Here is a 20,368-nt window from a genome sequence, read left to right on the forward strand (position 1 = left end):
TAAATGATCCCTCGGTAGTGTTATAATTGACTCTTAATACTTCTTTTTTTTTTTAATTAAGAAAAAAATGCAAAGAAGAGCACAATGGAGACGATGTAAGGTCTTTTTTTTTCCTTCTTCCAGAAATAAAAAACAATAATAAATAATCCAGAGTCAATATGAACAATACTGTTGATGTACAATAGAAAACAATCATATTTGATATTTTCCTTGCATTGTGATAGGAAATGAGGCAGCGACTGCACAGGAAGACTAAATAAGAGAAATAAGAGTTGAAAGGCTGATGGCAGCCAAAGAGAAAAACATGTCGACCTGTCATCCTGATCAACATGATGAGTTCCTCCTTCTTCTTCTTCTTCTTCTTCAGGCTCCAGCATGTGTGTGGGGTTAAAGGTCATTCCTCCACCTCCCCCGTGTCCCACTTGCTTTTGGGCTCCTGCCACCACTCGGACAGGAGGGACTCCTCGTAGTCGCCCACCCCCTCAAACTCTGCGTCGGGATGCTGTGCTCGGGAGGCGGCGGCGTGCTCGGGACTCACCTCGCCCTGCGGGACGGTGAGTGGTGAGTTTTATTTTCTTATGGTTTCCTGTTAGTCTAAGTGTCACCCTGTATGTGGGAGTTGGGGGGGGGGGGCGCAACGCAGGGAAAGTTTATTGCGGCCAACACCTCCTGACCACATTCCACACGCCACTGACGGAAAGCAAGCCCCGCCCCCAACAAAACAACATTCTGCCTTTTTTACTGCTCTACCACAAACCTTTCACGCTTTACTTTAAACTTTACTAAGGGATAAAACCACAACCCTAAAGATGGCGTAAATCAGCTTTTTGTTTTTTTTCTCTCCTCTATTTCTGTCAGGGAATTTCTGTCAACTGCTAAGGAGCTCAATTTTTGCAGATGCAAATACTTTGCCCCAAATAACCTCAAGTCAGGCTTATTTTCTATTAGCTTATTTCAATGCTACATATGGCTGCTTTAACAGCGTTAGCCACGCTTATTTCAATGCTACGTATGGCTGGTTTAACAGCGTTAGCCACGCGTTAGCCACGCGTTAGCCACGCGTTAGCCACGCGTTAGCCACGCGTTAGCCACGCGTATTTCAATGCTACGTATGGCTGGTTTATCAGCGTTAGCCACGCGTATTTCAATGCTACGTATGGCTGGTTTATCAGCGTTAGCCACGCGTATTTCAATGCTACGTATGGCTGGTTTAACAGCGTTAGCCACGTGTATTTCAATGCTACGTATGGCTGGTTTAACAGCGTTAGCCACGCGTATTTCAATGCTACGTATGGCTGGTTTAACAGCGTTAGCCACGAGTTAGCCACGCTTATTTCAATGCTACGTATGGCTGGTTTAACAGCGTTAGCCACGCGTTAGCCACGCGTTAGCCACGCTTATTTCAATGCTACGTATGGCTGGTTTAACAGCGTTAGCCACGCGTTAGCCACGCGTTAGCCACGCGTTAGCCACGCGTTAGCCACGCGTTAGCCACGCGTTAGCCACGCGTTAGCCACGCTTATTTCAATGCTACGTATGGCTGGTTTAACAGCGTTAGCCACGCGTTAGCCACGCGTTAGCCACGCGTATTTCAATGCTACGTATGGCTGGTTTATCAGCGTTAGCCACGCGTATTTCAATGCTACGTATGGCTGGTTTAACAGCGTTAGCCACGCTTATTTCAATGCTACGTATGGCTGGTTTAACAGCGTTAGCCACGCGTTAGCCACGCGTTAGCCACGCTTATTTCAATGCTACGTATGGCTGGTTTAACAGCGTTAGCCACGCGTTAGCCACGCGTTAGCCACGCGTTAGCCACGCGTTAGCCACGCGTTAGCCACGCGTTAGCCACGCTTATTTCAATGCTACGTATGGCTGGTTTAACAGCGTTAGCCACGCGTTAGCCACGCGTTAGCCACGCGTATTTCAATGCTACGTATGGCTGGTTTATCAGCGTTAGCCACGCGTATTTCAATGCTACGTATGGCTGGTTTAACAGCGTTAGCCACGCTTATTTCAATGCTACGTATGGCTGGTTTAACAGCGTTAGCCACGCTTATTTCAATGCTACGTATGGCTGGTTTAACAGCGTTAGCCACGCGTTAGCCACGCTTATTTCAATGCTACGTATGGCTGGTTTAACAGCGTTAGCCACGCGTTAGCCACGCGTTAGCCACGCGTTAGCCACGCGTTAGCCACGCGTTAGCCACCGTTTAAACCTCATTTGTATAAAACATCAACAGCACTTTGGAGACTAAAAAGCCACATTTAAAATAAAAAAACGGAGCTATGGAAGCCCAGTGGTGCCAAAATAAGATCCGGCCATCACCGGAATGAGATCCGGCTATTTGGATCTGCGCTGTTGTAGAGCTCGGGATTGAAATATCTCGTTTTTTTTACTTGGTGTGCCCCCGCCCCTCCACCGAGGTTCATAAAAATCACTTCTTTTGCAGCCCCGCCCTTCTAACAAACAAACACCTCCATAAAGCTCCATAAAACTAAAACGTTGCGTTTACGAGCGGGTGCTGAGGTCAGAGCGGGCGGGTCATAGCGGGCCTCGTCGTACCTCGTCGTCCGTTTGGAGATAGTTGAGTGCAAACTGCAGCATCTCCTTCTGCTTGGTGGTCTGCTTGAAATACCTCAGGGCCTCCTGGTGTGGAAAAGGGGGACAAAAGAGAACCGATGTCACTCATGAGCGGCGACTCGCCACTTTCAGATGACTCAAACGCTTAAAGTTTTAACGAGCTTTTATACGACGCCACGCCGGTCTCTAATTAGCGCGCTGACACGATGTTAGAACTCACAGGCCGAGGCTGGAAGTCCTTCTCCTGGAGGCCCCACTGTTCCCGGTAGAAGCCGTAGTAGTCCACGTTCTGCCGCATCACCTGGTCGTCGGGGTCAAAGAGCATATAGCTGGCGGCGCACGGGGCGGCGCTCTTTACGTCGTTGACTGCAAGGATAAACCAATCCGGTCACAGCCGTGCGGGACGGACAGGCGGACGTGCGCGGCGTCTTACGTTTGTAATAGGAGAACTGGAGGTAGTGGTACATGGTGGCCACAAACTTCTCCACGAAGAAGCCGCCCACGCTGGGGGTCAGACGCTCCTCGCAGCCCACCTTGCATTTTAGGGCCTCCAGGTACAAATCTGTCGGTTCACAATGAGTTGTCAGCCATATTGCTATATTGTGATGAGGAAAATACTAATTAAATAATAGAACTAAAATAATTCTATATAATAATAATATAATAATTCAAAAAAATATTATTTATTATTAAAAATACACAGAAAAATGTGAAATGGCTATTTATGATACTTTAAACTTTGTAATATGCCTTTCAGTCATTAAACACACATATATATATATATATATATATATATATATATATATATATATATATATATATATATATATATATATATATATATATATATATATATATATATATATATATATAATAATTCAAAAAAATATTATTTATTATATTTTTAAAAAACACAGAAAAATGTGAAATGGCTATTTTTGATACTTTAAACTTTGTAATATGCCTTTCAGTCATTAAACACACATATATATAATAATAATAATATAATAATTCAAAAATGTTTATTAATTATATTATTTATTATATAAACAGAAAAATGTGAAATGGCTATTTTTGATACTTTAAACTTTGTAATATGCCTTTCAGTCATTAAACGCATCGCATCTTGCCAAAGCGTCTTCCTGCTGGAAAATGTTGAGCCAATTGGTCCCACTTTACTTTACTTATGGTGTACTATAGCAGATGTACACATCTTAATGCTAATAATAATACATGTATGAATATTTGTACGGTGAAGGTCCGCCGTGCGTGTACTCTCGCCTGCCAAGGTGGGATAGAAATCCTTGAATTCCAAAATCTCGTAGGAGCCGTCGCATCCGTCCAGACAGAGCGCGTAGACGTCCTGGTAGGAGGCGACGGCCTGCTCCATGTGGCGAGCGGCGCCGCTGAAGTCTCCGTTGTTGTAGAGCAACACGCTCTTCACAAACACGCTCTGGAAAAACAACACAAACAATCCCAGTAATCCCAGTCCATCCCAGTTATCCCAGGAAACGACAAACTAGTCCGGGTCCGTACCTCGTAGGGCTGCTCCTCGTGGTCGATCAGATATTCGTCCACGTCCATCAGCGTTTTGTAGTACTTCATGTTTTTGGTCAGGGGGCCATCTTTGGGGTTCTTCTTGAGGAAGGTGTGGGCCGCCGACACCGCCTTCTCCAAGTTGTTGAGCTGAGGACCAGAAGCATCACAGTGAACCACTTATCCACCCATCCAATCAGGTCTCGGCATTTCTTGCAGGTGACCAGACTCAGCTGGGATAGGCTCCATCATACCTCCACCGCCATAGAAAACGTTTCTTGCAGGTAAATAATTAGCACAACTACATGTCTCCACGCCAAGATGCCCGCTACTCTCTGCAGTTAAGTCAATAACACTCTGCTAAATGTTTTTTGGGTGTGATTAGGAAGGTGTACCGAAAGAAGCGACCTGCGAGAGAGGCCACACCAGCCCAGGAGAATGGGGGGGGTTGGACGTGGAGGTAACACTTCGAGACGTGGCACAGACTCAACTAATTGACTTACTAGAACTTTCCTAAGCCCCTCACACCAGTTCGAGATCCTGCTAACTTTAAAAAAATAATAATACAAAAGTTGCAGCACATGCGCAGTTCTCACCTGGTAGTACGCATATTGAATGTATCGATAAGGGGCCCTTTTATCGAAGCTCTCCAGTAAATCCCTGCGGGGGTGTGCGAGTTTAAACACCGGAAAGTTCGCCTTGCACTTTTTCAAGCAAGCCGCCCTCAGCAGGATGTGGCGCACGACGCGCAGGCTGCCGTCCTCCTCCTTCTCCTTCTCCGCCACCGGCTCCCCGTCGTCCTTCCCCCGGCTCACGGCGCTACAGTTGCGACCGCAGAACGTCTCGCTGTCCCGCAGCAGCCGGTGGAGCCTCAAGCTGAGCTCCAGGTACTTGACGCTCTCGGCCCAGTTGTGCGCCGCGTACTGCTCCAGCGCGTAGTTGTAAGCAGAGTCCAGCGGCATCACGTCCTTGGCGGGGAAACTCTTGAAGCTGTACTTCTCGTACTGGGCCTCCGCCACCGCCGAGAGGAGGACTAGGAAGGCCAAAGCAGCCGCCGCAGCCGCCTCGCTGTGCGGGAGCATCGTCGCTCCGGGACGGGGGTCTCGTCTGGTTCCCTAAAAAGCACGTAGGCACCAGAAACGCATCACTTTAGAACCTACGATCTATGATATCCGGTTGAGGCTTTCGAAATAAAAACTCGGCTGCTTTCCCCGCCGTATAAACTCAACGTTACGATTCTTTGCGATTATCTCTTAAATACGTAATTAAAAACTCACCGTTTTGTGGTGCTGACTTCGTATAAATACTACTGTAAATCAACGCGATTTACCTTGAAAGAGCCTTTAATTCAATAACTGTTTTAATGGCAGACATTGGTTTCCGGTTTATGTAGTACTAGCCCCGTGTAGCTTGACTAAAGCAGCATGTCTGGAATACCCATTTAAACTCCACGGTCCGGAATGTTCTATTTACAATGGGGGTTATTTACGATTATATTAAAGTTGACGTTAATGAGGGGATGATGATGATGAAAATGTACATTTGCAACTAACTTTGGTTATTTATTCGTAACGTTGTGCCGACATTCCAAGCAATTTGACAGGTTGAGGCATGTGGAAAACGGAACATTTCGGTTGCAAACGTCGGTCTATTACGTCTTTTTTTTTAGACTTAAGTGAACATTGCAGTGAGTTTGTGTATTTTGTTTTTAAAAAATACGTCATCATATCGTCATACATTTTTTGTGGGGGGGGGGGGGGGGGGGGGCTTGGGGAGTTGTGTTTATGTACACGTTAGCACAATTCCATTAAAAAGTGGGCGGGGTCTCAGGGGGCAGCACTCCTTCAGCAGCCACGAAAACCATCTTGAAGATAACGGAAAGAGGAACTTAGGATTTCTTTCAAAACAAAACACACAGGCTTATACCGAAATACGCCATAGTGGTATATTATAACCAACGTATCCTATAGGATTGTGTACGTTAACGGAACTGGTTAGTATTTGTCTTTCATGTCACTCTTTTAATAGTAGTCGTCGTAAATGTTTTGAAATGGTGTGTATTGTTTTGATATTTGCAACCGGAACTAGTTTGTTCCGGCCTGTTCCCCTTTACACAAGTGTCCCTGACTCCCAGGTGGTTCCGTTTCAGCTCTATCGGCAGACTGGGCTGGCTGGGTCCGGCGTCTCGAGCCAAACGGTCCTCGGGATGTTTCCGCCGCTGCTGCTGCTCCTCCTCCTCCATGTCGTCGCCGTGGAGTGCAGCTCCGAGCCGATGGTGGACGTCGTCGTGGACAGGTACCACATGCCCAAACTTTGCCCGAGAGAGGTCCAAACCGAGGACTTTATCCGCTACCACTTCAACGGAACCTTCCACGCTGACGGCAAGACGTTTGACTCCAGGTGAAGTTTTATTTTATATTATTATTTGACTTTTGCAAAACGTTTTGTTTGACATTTGGTGTTTGTTTGTGGCACGCACGTGCACTGTTTCAATTAAGCCAACTAGCAACAGCTGTCGTTAGCATTACTTCCGGGTTCGGCTAACCCAAACTTTTACTAATTGGTGACGTCATTAGTGAAGAGTAATTGATTCACTTTGAGGCTTAACTTTGTGTCTTGACTAATCTGTGCCCAAATGGGACAGTATTTCCTCTCAAGGCGTTAATTTATACATTTGTCAATGATTGTGAGGAATGTATTGTTGGGAGGACTTTATTAGTAAATCTGCTGGGATAGGCTCCAGCTCCTTCATGTTGTACAGAATGTGTCTGGATAAGCTGGAATGTAATTTAATGGTGTGTTTAATTAACTTGTGTGCAGTCATGAGCGGGGCAAAGCCTTCATCAGTCAGGTGGGTCTGGGCCGCCTCCTCACGGGGATGGACCGCGGCCTGCAGGGCATGTGCGTTAACGAGCGCCGCAGGATCACCGTCCCACCGCACCTGGCCTACGGAAGCATAGGAACAGGTATTAGGAAATGTTCCTCCGCTACTTACTTTTCCCCAACTTGAATCTCTGCTGTGTCTGCGCCACAAGGGGGCGTCATCCCACCGGACGCCGTGTTGGTGTACGACGTGCTCCTGCTGGACATATGGAACACGGAGGACAAGGTCGAGATCCGCACGCTAAGCAAACCCAAAACATGCTCCCGTGTTGCCATGGCGTCCGACTTTGTCCGTTATCATTACAACGGCACCCTGCTCTCCGGGCAAGCCTTTGACTCCAGGTGAGTATTTGTTTCTTTAGCGTGTTTGTGTTCTTGAAACTAACTGGAGGTTGACTTCAGCCACGGTAGGAATGCAACCTACGACACCTACTTGGGCCAAGGGGATCTCATTGAGGGCATGGACCAGGGTCTGCTGGGAATGTGCGTCACAGAGAGGCGGCTCATCATCGTCCCGCCATTCCTGGCCTACGGCGAGAAGGGACACGGTACGAGTTAACATTACATTGGCAACATTATTAGTTTTGATGCTGTATTTGTTTGTCTATGGCTTATGTCTTAATTATTGGTAACTGAGACGAGCCCCTACCTCCCACCAGGAAGTCTCGTGCCGCCACAGGCCACGCTGGTGTTCGAGGTGCTGATGGTCGACCTGTTCAACCCCAAAGACGATCTCATCGTGGAGGTCAAGGAGGTCCCCGAAGGCTGCATCCGCCGCACCGTCGTCGGCGATTACATCCGCTACCACTACAACGGAACCTTCCAGGACGGCACCGCCTTCGACTCCAGGTCAGAATGCCACGCTCTGAATGGAAACAAAAAGTAGCGTGATGAAAATGGCCGATGTTGATGTGTTGGCAGCTACCAGAGGAACAGCACGTACAACACGTACGTGGGCATGGGCTACGTCATCAAAGGCATGGACCAAGCCCTGCAGGGCCTTTGCATGGGGGAGAAGAGGAGGGTCGTGGTGCCCCCTCACCTGGCGTACGGCGGAGATGGCGTCGGTGAGTTACCCTAAAGGCAAGCCCAAAAATCTGGTATGGGTTTGGGTGTCAGATGTTACTGTAATTAGTTTGTGTGTATACCTTTTATGCTAGTATTTGAAAAATAGGTGTTAGGGTTAATCATGTCTTAATACAATATTTTACTAGTCTTTACTAGTTTAAGGTCCCCCCCTTACCTTCCAGGTGAGCTGATCCCTGGCTCGGCCGTGCTGGTCTTTGACATCCACGTCATCGACTTCCACAATCCCAACGACCCCGTCGACGTCCGCGTGACCCACAAGCCGCAGGAATGCGACGCCCGAAGCGAGGCCGACGACTGGCTGCGGTATCGCTACAACTGCTCCCTGATGGACGGCACCCTGCTGTACTCCTCGTGAGCGCCCTCTGATGTTCACTCTGCCACACTGCACCCGCCTCCTCTTCCTCCTCCTCCAGCATGGACGCACACTGCTACTTACTGGCTCCTTGGCTGACAGATTTACTTGAGGGAATCTTTACGTATCCATGACAACAGCACGTATGCCTGCATGACTCCAAGGTTTCCATACTCTCCAAGCGTTGAAATTGCCATAACACGGCTTCATTTTACTCTCTCTCTCTTTTAGAGACCAGTTTGACTCGCCCTCCGTCACCACGCTGGGAGCCAACCAGGTCATTGCGGGTCTGGAGCAGGGATTGATGGGCATGTGTGTGGGCGAGACCAGAGAGGTGGTCGTACCCCCCCACTGGGGCCACGGCGAAAATGGTGGTAAGATAGTGAAATCCCACTGACTGTCATTATGATTAATTTTTTAAAGAATCTGTAGTTTTTCCTTGATGAATGATGTTACCTTTTTTATTTTGGGTCCATCAGCCGCCGTTGTTCCCGGGAGCGCGGTGCTGTTCTTCCAGCTGGAGCTGGTGGAGCTGCGGAAAGGCGTCCCGGAAGGCTTCATGTTCGTGTGGCTGGGAGACAGCCCGGATCCGCTCTTCCCCGCCATGGATCTCAATGGTGACCACGAGGTTCCTTTGCAGGAGGTAAACACCTAATTGCATGTCCAAAATGCTGCTGCTTGAGTCTTATACTTCTCTCCTGCTCTGTAAAACCTAAATCATTGGGCCTTGGAATAAGTTGAGTTGTTAAAAGTGCTCGAATTTTCCTCTGCAGTTTTCAGCCTTCATCACGCTGCAGGTCCAGCAGGGCAACGGGCGCCTTCGGCCGGGAGTCCAAGCAGACGACATCATCCGGGACATGTTCAACAGTCAGGACCTCAACAAAGATGGCAAGATCGTCGCATCCGAAATAAAGCTTCAGTCTGACGGCGACTCACGACGGGACGAGTTGTGAAAAGATGGACGCTCTGAGGTGATGTTACATTTTAATGTCAAACTGTGATGTAGAGCCACAAATGGAACGCTAAAAGCCACTTAGTGAAAGGTTTGCCTAGTCGGAGCTCTTGCTAATATTCTCATCCTCGTGTAGCTAAAAGGCTAGCAAAATATTCCACTTTTTGATGTATTACTTGTATGGCGCGTGTGTACCTAATGTAGTGTCTAGTGCAGGGGTCAGCAACCCGCGGCTCCAGAGCCGCATGTGGCTCTCCAGCCTCTTTGTTGCGGCTCCCTTTGCAATGCTTGAATATTTTTTAGCACCCGTGTGGTGAAAATGCACGTCTTTGTTATGAGTTTACAAAAATCCAACTTTGTGTGAGACCATGAATGCATTCTGACTGAGTTCTGACTGGTGACTGAATGAGCAGACAGGATGCTATCCAGTTCTCTCTGACAGGTTAACATGAAGGGAAATGAGTAATACTTTGAGTTATTTGAGTTATTAATTATTATTAATGAGTTATTTGACGATTCTAAAAAATAAATTAGAGCTCATTTAAAAACAAAAGTTTATCTCCAGTACTAGCAAGAGTACTCCAACTCGTCTTTTTTTTTCCCCTCCAATGTTGTTTTAAACATACAACGTTTTGCGGCTCCAGGCTATTTTTCTTTAGTGGGCAAGTGGGTGAAATGGCTCTTTTCATAGTAAAGGTTGCCGACCCCTGGTCTAGTGTATGTATTGAGCCTAAAAGAACAACTGTAGTAATGGTGTCTGAAAATGTTTTATTTTGGTGAAAGACTGACTAACAGTGCCAAGAGAACTCTTGTAAAAAAACACAAAACGGTATAACAAAGGTGACTGGCCAGAGTCTAAGAGGCTGAAATGACGCAAGTACGTTTTAGACACCTTAGTAGCACCGTGTTACTGACGAGAACGTAGTAGTAGTAGAATGTAGTAAAGATGTGGAAGACTGAACAGTATGCCATGTGAACAGTGCAAAGATGTCTTACCGTATGGTCCTGCCGAGTGTCCCTGTACGCAGCATCACTCTTTTTTTTTTTTTTTAGTAAAACAAGCATGGCGGATTCCTACTTGAACTTTTTGCGTGGAACTTCCCGCACCAAAGAACGTCCAGTGTCTTTGTCTTGCGTGACGCCTCAGCGTCACTTGTTGCCGGTGAGGTAGAGCAGGACGGCGTTGGGGACGTCCATGGTCTCGTCCTTGACCAACACCACGTCGTAAGAGTCCAAGTACGACTGCTTCCTCTCCTCCACCTCAAAAGGAAAGAAGACAACCTGTTAAAGCCTTGATGCCACACCTCAAATAAAGACAACTAAAAAAAGACTAACGTTTGACTTTTGTGAACATTTACACATTCAAACTGGTAAACTACTGTATTTCCTCTAATGGAAACATGACATCTGTAAAGCTGAAGTTTAACAGAGTTCAAATTACTTACAAAACCTACCAAACTGAATAAAGAACCTATAAACGATATCAAACATTTTACATTTACTGTGGAAATGTATACAAAACTATCAACCAATTTCACTGGATTTAGACATTTACTTTTAAAATGTATTTTTAACAATATGAAATAAGGAATAATCAAGGAAAACTACATTTTTGGAATTTTTGCCCCTCATTCCCAATCCTTATATGAAGCATGAAGCACGTATTTCCCTTTTCGGTACATTATAACAAGAGAAAACAAGTTGGTATGAGCTAGCTAACAATGCATTGGGGCTAAACCCCCACTATCTGTTAACCCCATATATAAGACCGACCTGTGTACTAACCAGGAAACAGCCATATTGTCATTGTAGCATCTAACAAAAACTGTCGGAGTCACGTCTCAAGCGTTGGGACAGACGGACTAGCGGCTCAACAAGATGGTGCTGTACTGCAGCATCAAGATACTGGAAGTATTACATGTTATCAATGTACTTGTTAATGCATGATCATTGCATTGGTTGCTTTTTTTTTTTTTTTTAGGACATCCTAGTCAAAATAGTTACCCCCCCCCGACGTGCAACGTAAGCTAACTCTTACCAACTTGTTTTCTCTCGTTAGAACACACAAGGGAAAGAAGTGTTTTATGTTTCACATGAGGATTGTGGCTGATGGGCCTACAAAGCCTACAATGAATGAATCCTGATGTCAATTCTACTTCAGTTGGTCTAGTTGTGGTCGCTGTGTGTGTGTGTGTGTGTGCGGTACCTTGTCGTTGAGGAATCCAATCTTGAGGACGTTCTCGATGTTGTGCACGCCGTCCGCCATGGTCAGGTCGCCCAGGGAGTCTCCCAGCAGGAGGACGTTGGGTCGGGCACGTAGCTCCTGGAAATGACCCGTGTTGAGCAGGGCCCCTTCCCTTTTGTTGTAGGTGTGGATCAGCTCGCCCTTGAAGGCCTTCAGCACTCCCTGTGGGATGGGGACGTCAACACGGGGTGAATGCTGGCGCCCTCCTCCGGGGCACACAATGAATCCAGTAAAAGCGGTCGCACTCACCTCCTCGTCAAAGTCCATGTAGTTGGAGAAGACCTTGACGTTGGAGTGGAAGACTCCGGCCTGGCGAATCACCTCCTCCAGGATGTCCCCGATGCCAGCAGAGAAGATGAGCAGAGGAATGCTGTGCTCGTAGAGATGGTCAAAGAACAGCTGGTAGCCTTCCCTGAAACACACGTGCACGACCGCCAATCAATAATACACACATTTCACTACTGGGGGGCAATATTTAATACACACATTTCACCACTTGGGGCAAATGTTTAACAATACATTTCACTATTTTGGGGTCAATATTTAACAATACATTTCACTACTTGGGGCAAATATTTAATAATAATAATAATAATAATACATTTTATTTGTATAGCGCTTTTCAAGATACTCAAAGACACTTTACAAAAGAACAATACTTTTCACTACTTGGGGCAAATATTTAACAATACTTTTCACTACTTGGGGCAAATATTTAACAATACTTTTCACTACTTGGGGTCAATATTTATCAACAATACATTTCACGACTTGGGGTCAATATTTAATACAAAAATTTCACTATTTGGGGTCAATATTTAACAATACATTTCACTACTTGGGGTCAATATTTAATAACAATACATTTCACTACTTGGGGTCAATATTTAACAATACATTTCACTACTTGGGGTCAATATTTAATAACAATACATTTCACTACTTGGGGTCAATATTTAACAATACATTTCACTACTTGGGGTCAATATTTATCAACAATACATTTCACTACTTGGGGTCAATATTTAATAACAATACACACATTTCACTACTTAGGGTGTTAGTGTTTTTGTGCTAAAAACGCTCCTTAGCATTGGGAACATTGGGAAGACTAGTTGCCGAGATGAATTGCCTTCTTAAATCCATAATTTCCTCTTCTGCACAACTGATAAATGAATACCTTATTTCTAAAAGTAATATTCTTGTAGTTATGGCTTAGAAAACCTCCTTATGATCTAAATGATTTAACATTATGAGCCCATATAGAACACTCCTATTAGCCAATGTCGTGGGTTACGTGTTGTTATGATTATTAAAGTACTATGTTTGTGCCCGTGAGATCATTTAAAGCTGCAATACAATGTAGAGTACTACAGTACATTCACTATTCTAACACAGCTGCCTCGTATTGGTATTTTAATTCAAGGCATAACCTTAAATATGCATATTTCTGGATATTCAACCATGAAAGGTCATCATTTATGAATTAATTTGATAAAAAAAACATGATGTAGCAAGGCACGACTTTACTTCTTAGCTATTTTATTTCCCATACTTCATTATTCTATTGTATTTCTACCTGTTTATTGTGCTGCTATTGAGATCAATAAAGTTCGATCTCATCTTCCCAAATTCATGAGTGTCTTATAAAAGAAAACTATTGTGGTGGCGTCAGCCATTCCGAGGTGAAGTCGAGCTCTCTGACCTGAGCATGGCGTCCGACTCTCTCACCACCACGGCCAGCAGGTCCTTCCTGATCTTCTGCTGCACCAGCAGCTCGTGAGCTTTGGTCCACCTGGTTTGTCAAACAGCACAATTAGCCGCAAATCGTCCTGCGCAGGAGACGGCGGCCGCGCTCCGGCGACTCACCACTCCACCATGAGCGGCAGCTTCTCGTCTACCGATCTGGAGGAGTCGATCTCGATGGGGTAGTACGTGTTCAACAGCTCCTTCAACTGGGAGGAGAAACGCCCTTAGAATGCTGGAGGGGGCATTTTGTGTCTTTGTCATACACTGATGCCAACTACTCAGTAAGAAAAGTTGCTATTGGCTGTCCTGGAAGTCACTAGATGATGTCATCAGCTAATTTAGGACATTTTGGAAAAAGTGTAACCTTTAAGGACAGACAAAAGTGAGTAAAAACACCTTAAAGGTGTTTACAACTACGAATAAACTGGTTTGTTTGTTTCAAATTGTCTATCACTTCATTAAAATAAAATAATGGCAATATTTTATCTTAGCTAGCACCCCAGATTAGCCTCCCACCTTAAGTGTTTATCCTGCAGTCAAATAAATATAATATATTAACATTTAGATTGTTATTTAAGCTAACTATTTATTGAAGTGTTTCACTACATGGGGTCAAATATTTAACAACAATACATTTCACTATTTTGGGTCAATATTTAACAACAATACATTTCACTATTTTAGGTCAATATTTAACAATACATTTCACTATTTTAGGTCAATATTTATCAATACATTTCACTATTTGGGTCAAATATTTAACAATACATTTCACTATTTTGGGTCAATATTTAACAATACATTTCACTATTTTGGGTCAATATTTAACAATACATTTCACTATTTTGGGTCAATATTTAACAATACATTTCACTATTTTGGGTCAATATTTAACAATACATTTCACTATTTTAGGTCAATATTTAACAACAATACATTTCACTATTTTGGGTCAATATTTAACAACAATACATTTCACTATTTTGGGGTCAATATTTAACAACAATACATTTCACTATTTTGGGGTCAATATTTAACAATACATTTCACTATTTTGGGGTCAATATTTAACAATACATTTCACTATTTTGGGGTCAATATTTAACAATACATTTCACTATTTTGGGGTCAATATTTAACAATACATTTCACTATATTGGGTCAATATTTAATACACACATTTCACTACTTGGGGTCAATATTTATCAACAATACATTTCACTACTTGGGGTCAATATTTATCAACAATACATTTCACTATTTGGGGTCAATATTATCACAATTTATTTTTAAAACAAGTGTACCTACCTTGTCTTTACATTCTTGTGAGATGAGTTTGCTGTTGTCCAGAATATCTGCACATAAAAAGTGAAGAAAATGACATTACAGGGCTAGCATATACTACGTTGTATACTGTATACAACGTCCATGCACTTACTATGACAGGTGGGACACCTTTTCCCGTTGTATGCGAATCTTGTTAAAGTCATGTCAAAGTCTGAGATAACCTGTAGGAAATACAGTTAGTAGAAACAAGAGGTACACCTGTATACACACCTGTACATCACATCTAATGAGAGCTAACACAACCGCCATTTTAAGATTGAGCAACGTGACACGTGTTTGACAATCCCCAATAATAAACATATTATTGAAGTAATACCTCCCCAAAAGTCTTAATAAACTGACTTTATTAGCTTGGTAAAGGCAAACGTTGTGCATTGGATCCATTAGATATGGAGAGCCAGGTGTACCTAATGAAATGTAATGTCGTATTCGGTGAACACTACTGACCTGCAAAGTGTTGGAGCCGGCCTTCAGCATGGACTGGAGGATCTCTTCCACCTTCTGAGGGTCCCTCATCAACACCGAGGGATTGGACAGCTCGGAAATCTGAAGAGAAACGTCCACTATTCGTTTGAGACGGAGAGCTAGCGAGTTGGCTAGTTTGCCAACCAGACAGTTAGCGACAGAAACATTTATATTTCCATTTACCTTATACATTTATAAAAACAACAAGAAGTCAGTCTTTCCATAACAAGTAGCAGTTTTAACGTAGCGGCTACGTCAAAACGTAACAAGCTAGCAGTACAGCCGCAGCAAGCTAGCTAGGTTTGGGGCTAGCATGCTAAGCAAGTTCGATTTCGTGCGCAACATAACTCAAAATAACTCAGTTTTTACGTAATATATAGTACACGTAACAAGTTTTTTTTTTACCATTTCCACGAAATGTATGTAGACGACCAAAACAGTTTATATTGGCAGAAAACGTGTCATCGGTTGTCCTCGACAGTCACTTCAGCTGTGTGGAAGACTTGCCCCGGCTGCCTTCGAGTGTCATCTCCAAGTGTAGGAACATTGAAAACTCAATTTCAACCTTTAACTATTGAAAGTATAATACTTTACAACATTATAAATTACAGATAAAGACGAATGGCCAGGCAAATGTTAACAGAGAGAAATAGCTTATCAAACCCGGGTAATGGCTGTGTAGCGAACAGATGTGAGACACTCATGATATTAACGAGGCCGTGTGTTGACACTGAAAGCAGCACGTCGTTACGTTTTGCGTAACTTTGGGGCGGGAACATTGACCTGTGTTCCTCTCCGACAAGCAACAGCGACTAATAAACGTTTCCGCGAATGTGTTAATTTTTTTCTTATTGAATATAGTTAATAGTTTTTACCTTGACATGTTTTGACTATCACCTGAAATTAAATCTATAGCTTCCACTTATGTGGAGCATGGAGATGATCCAATAACTGCGAGCTTTTCAAAACAACACATTTCCTAAGTTTGCTGATGTCTTTATTTTCAAGTCTCTTTGGAGGGGAAGCACACATTGAGCATCTCTAAACATAAATATACACCCAGTGAGCTGGGAGTGAGGAACAATTAACACTGGGGGGGAACAAACAGCATATCACAGTAAATATTCTCAGCTGAGCCCCAAATGTTTAACTTAAACAGGAAACGTTTGCAGCAACTTAAACCCCACCCCCCATTAAGATGTCAGAAAAAAGTGCTCTTTCTGTTGCTGTTGGACTTTGCACATATTTTTTTTGAATGTGAGGAATTGCTTTGCAAAGTGCAAAATGAAAGGAATGACAGGAGGAAAATTTAAGACAAATCTTATCTCTTTGAGAAAAATAATAAATACTGTACACTGTGGGAGGCCGTGCTCTAACTAAAACCAAGCTAGTCTACCGGGAGGATCGAACGACGTGCGTTTGGTAGCGTAGGCTGCGCAGAAGCAAGCGAGACGGTTATGGCACTAAAGAGCTGGCGTGCTTGCATGAAGAAGAGATTGTCACAGTGTTTACGAATGGAATGAAGCCTCGTCGGGAATTGCGTGTTGTTGGATCGCCGGAATTTTAGCGAGGTCATCCCGCTTCCCTGGAGCGGGGCATACTACGTAGGAATGTCAAATATATAATCATAAACAGCTTTATATTATTTATGTACAAACACATATTTCAACGTTACCGCTCTTACGCTTGTGTTTACATTCAGTAAATCCATTCTCACACACACACACACGTTTCATGGCTTGCTAAAGAGTCGCCGACACCACGACACAGCACGATGGCACAGCGTTCAGTTTGGTGAGAACCACAAAGAGACTGCGGCGTGTTAGGCGTGTACGAATGATGCGGTCCAGGCTGGTGATGAAAGAGATTATGCTGATAACAAGAAAAAACGCGTGTGATTCAGGCAGGCAACAAGACAGGATGAATTGGAGAGCAAGCAGATTCTTATATAAAGCCTCCTTCCCATCCAGATTGTAAATCCAGAATATCCAACTTTTTGTAGCCTTTTGTTGAGCTACTGTTAAGGTGCTGCCAACTGATTGGTCGAGAGAGAAATGTCACTTCCTTGTTAGAGCAGGTTGTAAGAAAAAAAAAAAAAAAAAAGAGCCTAATCAAGAGTCCACAAACGTCAGCGGGTGGATGGACGAGGATGACACCACGGCTCAGCACTCTATCTGCGACTGCAGCTGGCGCCGCAGGGTAAGCGTGCGCCGATGCAGCTGCTGCATCTGCTGCATGCGGTCCCGCTGGCGTGCCAGGTTCTGCGGCATCGGGTAGCGCTGGCAGCCGTACAGGAAGCGGTACGGGATGCGCACGTGGCAGGCGGTGGCCCGGCAGCGCGGCTGCGGCATGGGCGGCAGCAGCATCCAGCGCTTCCTCTCGGCGCAGTAGCGGTACGCCTCCTTGCGGTACTGCTTGTCCACGTCGTCGCTGTTCTTCCAGCCGCCGATGATGAAGACGTCCTCGTCGAAGTGGCAGATCGCGGCGCCCTCGATGCTGGTCACCTCCGGCGGCAGGCTCTCCAGGATCTCATCGGAGATGCGAGCGCTGATCTTCTGCCGCGCGACCTCGTCCCGCACGCCGTAGCTCTTGGGGCAGCAGGAGGCGGTGTGGTAGAAGTTGGTGGCGGCCACGGCCATTTGGAAGACGCAGTAATTATCGATGAGGGGCAGAGATTCCACATCCTGCCACTGGTGGCTGTCCGTGTCATAGCGGGTGGTCACCGTCTTCAGTCCGTCATCTTTGTCCGTGTCGACGGGCGTGCGCGCGGTGACGTAGACATAGCGGTCCTCCACACTCACTGCCTTTACGTCTCGCAGGATTTTGGGGGCGGATTCCAGATTGTGCCACTTGTCCTGCTCGGGCTCGTAGACGCTAACGTCCTTGAAGCCCGGACTAAAGTTCCCGTGGCCACCAATGCTGTACAAGATGTCCTTGATGCAGGTGAGGCCGAAGGAGTGCTTGCGCGTGGTCAGGTTGCTCACCTGTTCCCAGGTGTTACGGTTCGGGTTGTAGCGCTCCACAGTCTTAGCGAAGCCCGGTTCCATGGACCCGGCCACGTAGACGTGGGACTCTGTGGCGGCGATGGCGTGGCCGTCAAGGTGGTTGTGGATGTGCGGCAGGTTGACCCAGCGGTCCTCGTAGATGAAGTAGCCCACGCACTCGCTCAGGTAGTCGCCTCCCTCGGACACGCCCCCCACCACCATGATCACATCCATGTTCTGGCCAAAGCGGGGCTGAAAGGACGCCATGTGGGACGACCAGAACTCCATATCGGCCGACTTGAGGTTCTCGAATCGTATGGCGTGGCCTTCCACTGCCTCCGAGACCAGGCGCAGGCAGGCCTCGTTGGCGGCCACCAGCCGCTCGTTCTTCACCACCCTGGTCAGGTAGGTGGGCTTGATCTGTGGCAGTCTCAGCAGGCGGAAGAGCTCCTCAAAGTAGCCGCTGCGCTCCTCCGGGTGCTTCTGAACCCACTTCACCACCGCCTCAAAGAGCACCTCCTCAGAGTCCACCGTGATCTCGGCGTCCGACAGCCAGTTGCGTACCAAGTGGTAGGGCAGCGTGTAGAACTCCTCATCCTGGATCACCTTGTAGAAGTTGCGGCGGATCATGTCGGCAGCGCGCAGAGCCAGTTGGTCCAGAGTGTACATGTGGGCCAGGCTGTGGACCGCCACGCAGTTGGTGAGGCTCAGCTTCTTCTTCAGGAACTCACCGCAGAAATCCTTCAACTGTACCAGCAGGAACCTAGCAAGGGATGAAGGAGATCAGGAGCTTTAGAAAATCTTTGCAGGTGCCAACAACTTCCAAATGTTGGAATAACAAGGTTCAAAATGGTACCTGTCCGCCAGCTCCAGAACTTCATGCACATTGCAGGTGCTGACTCGTATCTCTCCGGTGTACATGTACTGGATGACGCTCTCCACCGTCTCCGGGTCGAGCCCCATCTCAGAGCTCCACTCCTTCATCTCCACACGGCCGGACAGCGACTCGCAGAACTGCCCTCCCAGCAGCGGCGTGAAGTAGTCGGTGGCCGCCGCCAGCACAGACCTGTGGGCCGCATACTCGCACGTCTGGATGGCCCCGGCGGCGGCGCCGCTGCTGAATGCCAGCGTCACGTCGCAGAACATGCCCTGCTTCCTCTGCTCGTTCTGCCGCCGCGAGAGCTCCGAGCAATGGGAGGACGACGTGAAGTCCTCGGCCTCTTCCGCGTCGCCGTCCGCGGCGAGAGAGCTCGGCGAGCCGCTAACGCCGCACCCAGTCCCGCCACCTCCACCGCTGCTGCTGCTGCTACTACTGCTACTGCTACTCCGGGTGGAGTCATCCGGGTTGGGCGCCGCAGCTGCCATTCTGCCGCCGGAGTTGACGGTGAGCAAAGGGAGGAAAGGAAGGCAAGTGGCGACGGGAATCAGGAGACGTAGGGAGTCAAACCAGAGCGCCACATTGAAGCGCCTTTCGCACTCCGTCCTCCATTTCCGGAAGTTGGGCACCGTGGGACTGCTAGGCTACCAACTAGCTTAAAACAGCGCAGAACCGATACAAAAACTACAATGACGATTATATAACGATTCATAAAGATATATACATATATAAGATGTCAATGGCATTTTTTTATCTCCATGGCAACAATCCAAGATTGCATGACGCATTTTTTAAGCACGAGAAGTCCTTAGCCTTCGACGACATTTTAACGGCCATTTTCCCCGAAATGTTTTTTTTTCTGATATTGTTTTTATCTAAACGCGTGATTGATACACTATACTAATTAAATACGCTAGTTCTGTCAGTACTTACGTTTCTTGTCAGCGTTCGAACACATTAAACAAAACCGGAAATTACCCATCACAACAAAACGGACTTCGCTTTCAGTCCGTGCTGACAGAAATGCACATGCGCAGTAAGGGAAAAGTATCAACGCCTATGACGTCAGCAGATGACTTCCGCCTTCGTCAACTGCGACCTGGAAAAGCAAAAAGCATGTGTACGTGGAGTTGAAAGGGGAAATGACTTATTGTTAGACTTATATTAAAATACTAGTACTTTGTGATTGAAATCATGTTTGCGTTGCTTTTTTTGGGGCACAATGGAGGCACTTAACGTGTTGTCTTTTACGCTTGTGACGTCATAGAGCCAATTTTTGAACTAATGTACTGTATTTGATATTGA

The 20,368-nt window shown here is 45.9% G+C and overlaps 4 protein-coding genes across 6 annotated transcripts; 1 reads left to right on the forward strand and 3 right to left on the reverse strand.

The window, feature by feature from the left end:
• Positions 1 to 13: 13 nt before the first annotated feature.
• Positions 14 to 5,224, reverse strand: p3h4 (prolyl 3-hydroxylase family member 4 (inactive)). Its single transcript, XM_058049367.1, has 7 exons — positions 4,717 to 5,224; positions 4,121 to 4,270; positions 3,866 to 4,037; positions 3,018 to 3,146; positions 2,805 to 2,950; positions 2,567 to 2,650; positions 14 to 544 (listed from the first exon to the last, which is right to left on the reverse strand). The coding sequence occupies exons 1-7, from the start codon at positions 5,200 to 5,202 to the stop codon at positions 395 to 397; spliced, it is 1,317 nt and encodes a 438-aa protein (XP_057905350.1). The 5' UTR covers positions 5,203 to 5,224; the 3' UTR covers positions 14 to 394.
• LOC131103256 (peptidyl-prolyl cis-trans isomerase FKBP10-like) lies at positions 4,536 to 10,448 on the forward strand. 3 transcript variants are annotated; one of them, XM_058049366.1, is made up of 11 exons: positions 4,536 to 4,580; positions 6,270 to 6,520; positions 6,941 to 7,086; positions 7,156 to 7,345; positions 7,406 to 7,551; positions 7,663 to 7,852; positions 7,925 to 8,070; positions 8,254 to 8,443; positions 8,676 to 8,818; positions 8,924 to 9,087; positions 9,218 to 10,448. In XM_058049366.1, exons 2-11 carry the CDS (start codon positions 6,327 to 6,329, stop codon positions 9,395 to 9,397), a joined length of 1,689 nt encoding a protein of 562 aa, XP_057905349.1. In that variant the 5' UTR covers positions 4,536 to 4,580; positions 6,270 to 6,326; the 3' UTR covers positions 9,398 to 10,448. The 3 variants fall into 3 exon arrangements, with proteins under 3 accessions (XP_057905349.1, XP_057905348.1, XP_057905347.1); XM_058049365.1 differs by lacking the exon at positions 4,536 to 4,580 and adding an exon at positions 5,963 to 6,113; XM_058049364.1 differs by lacking the exon at positions 4,536 to 4,580 and having other exon boundaries at positions 6,156 to 6,520.
• LOC131103258 (7-methylguanosine phosphate-specific 5'-nucleotidase-like) lies at positions 10,148 to 15,924 on the reverse strand. Its single transcript, XM_058049368.1, has 9 exons — positions 15,608 to 15,924; positions 15,185 to 15,283; positions 14,829 to 14,898; positions 14,699 to 14,745; positions 13,511 to 13,596; positions 13,347 to 13,436; positions 11,891 to 12,053; positions 11,603 to 11,803; positions 10,148 to 10,656 (listed from the first exon to the last, which is right to left on the reverse strand). Exons 1-9 carry the CDS (start codon positions 15,608 to 15,610, stop codon positions 10,546 to 10,548), a joined length of 870 nt encoding a protein of 289 aa, XP_057905351.1. The 5' UTR covers positions 15,611 to 15,924; the 3' UTR covers positions 10,148 to 10,545.
• A 253-nt stretch (positions 15,925 to 16,177) lies between these two features.
• On the reverse strand, positions 16,178 to 20,117 carry klhl11 (kelch-like family member 11). Its single transcript, XM_058049363.1, has 2 exons — positions 19,043 to 20,117; positions 16,178 to 18,949 (listed from the first exon to the last, which is right to left on the reverse strand). Exons 1-2 carry the CDS (start codon positions 19,549 to 19,551, stop codon positions 17,365 to 17,367), a joined length of 2,094 nt encoding a protein of 697 aa, XP_057905346.1. The 5' UTR covers positions 19,552 to 20,117; the 3' UTR covers positions 16,178 to 17,364.
• Positions 20,118 to 20,368: the final 251 nt, after the last annotated feature.

The sequence above is a fragment of the Doryrhamphus excisus genome, chromosome 15, assembly GCF_030265055.1.
Source record: "Doryrhamphus excisus isolate RoL2022-K1 chromosome 15, RoL_Dexc_1.0, whole genome shotgun sequence".
Classification (NCBI taxonomy): domain Eukaryota; kingdom Metazoa; phylum Chordata; class Actinopteri; order Syngnathiformes; family Syngnathidae; genus Doryrhamphus; species Doryrhamphus excisus.

What these genes read in the sequence shown, in the direction of transcription:
- p3h4 (XM_058049367.1), bottom strand. Translation starts at nt 5,202, where the DNA reads ATGCTCCCGCACAGCGAGGCGGCTGCGGCGGCTGCTTTGGCCTTCCTA. An exon ending in TTCAATATGCGTACTACCAG is followed by an intron (nt 4,271 to 4,716) that starts GTGAGAACTGCG and finishes TCTGGTCCTCAG; the next exon opens with CTCAACAACTTGGAGAAGGC. An exon ending in ATCTCCAAACGGACGACGAG is followed by an intron (nt 545 to 2,566) that starts GTACGACGAGGC and finishes ACCGTCCCGCAG; the next exon opens with GGCGAGGTGAGTCCCGAGCA.
- LOC131103256 (XM_058049364.1), top strand. Translation starts at nt 6,171, where the DNA reads ATGGTGTGTATTGTTTTGATATTTGCAACCGGAACTAGTTTGTTCCGG. An exon ending in CTACGGAAGCATAGGAACAG is followed by an intron (nt 7,087 to 7,155) that starts GTATTAGGAAAT and finishes CTGCGCCACAAG; the next exon opens with GGGGCGTCATCCCACCGGAC. An exon ending in GTACGGCGGAGATGGCGTCG is followed by an intron (nt 8,071 to 8,253) that starts GTGAGTTACCCT and finishes CTTACCTTCCAG; the next exon opens with GTGAGCTGATCCCTGGCTCG.
- LOC131103258 (XM_058049368.1), bottom strand. An exon ending in CACAAGAATGTAAAGACAAG is followed by an intron (nt 13,597 to 14,698) that starts GTAGGTACACTT and finishes TTCTCCTCCCAG; the next exon opens with TTGAAGGAGCTGTTGAACAC. An exon ending in TTGGATTCCTCAACGACAAG is followed by an intron (nt 10,657 to 11,602) that starts GTACCGCACACA and finishes TTTCCTTTTGAG; the next exon opens with GTGGAGGAGAGGAAGCAGTC.
- klhl11 (XM_058049363.1), bottom strand. Translation starts at nt 19,551, where the DNA reads ATGGCAGCTGCGGCGCCCAACCCGGATGACTCCACCCGGAGTAGCAGT. An exon ending in GTTCTGGAGCTGGCGGACAG is followed by an intron (nt 18,950 to 19,042) that starts GTACCATTTTGA and finishes ATCCCTTGCTAG; the next exon opens with GTTCCTGCTGGTACAGTTGA.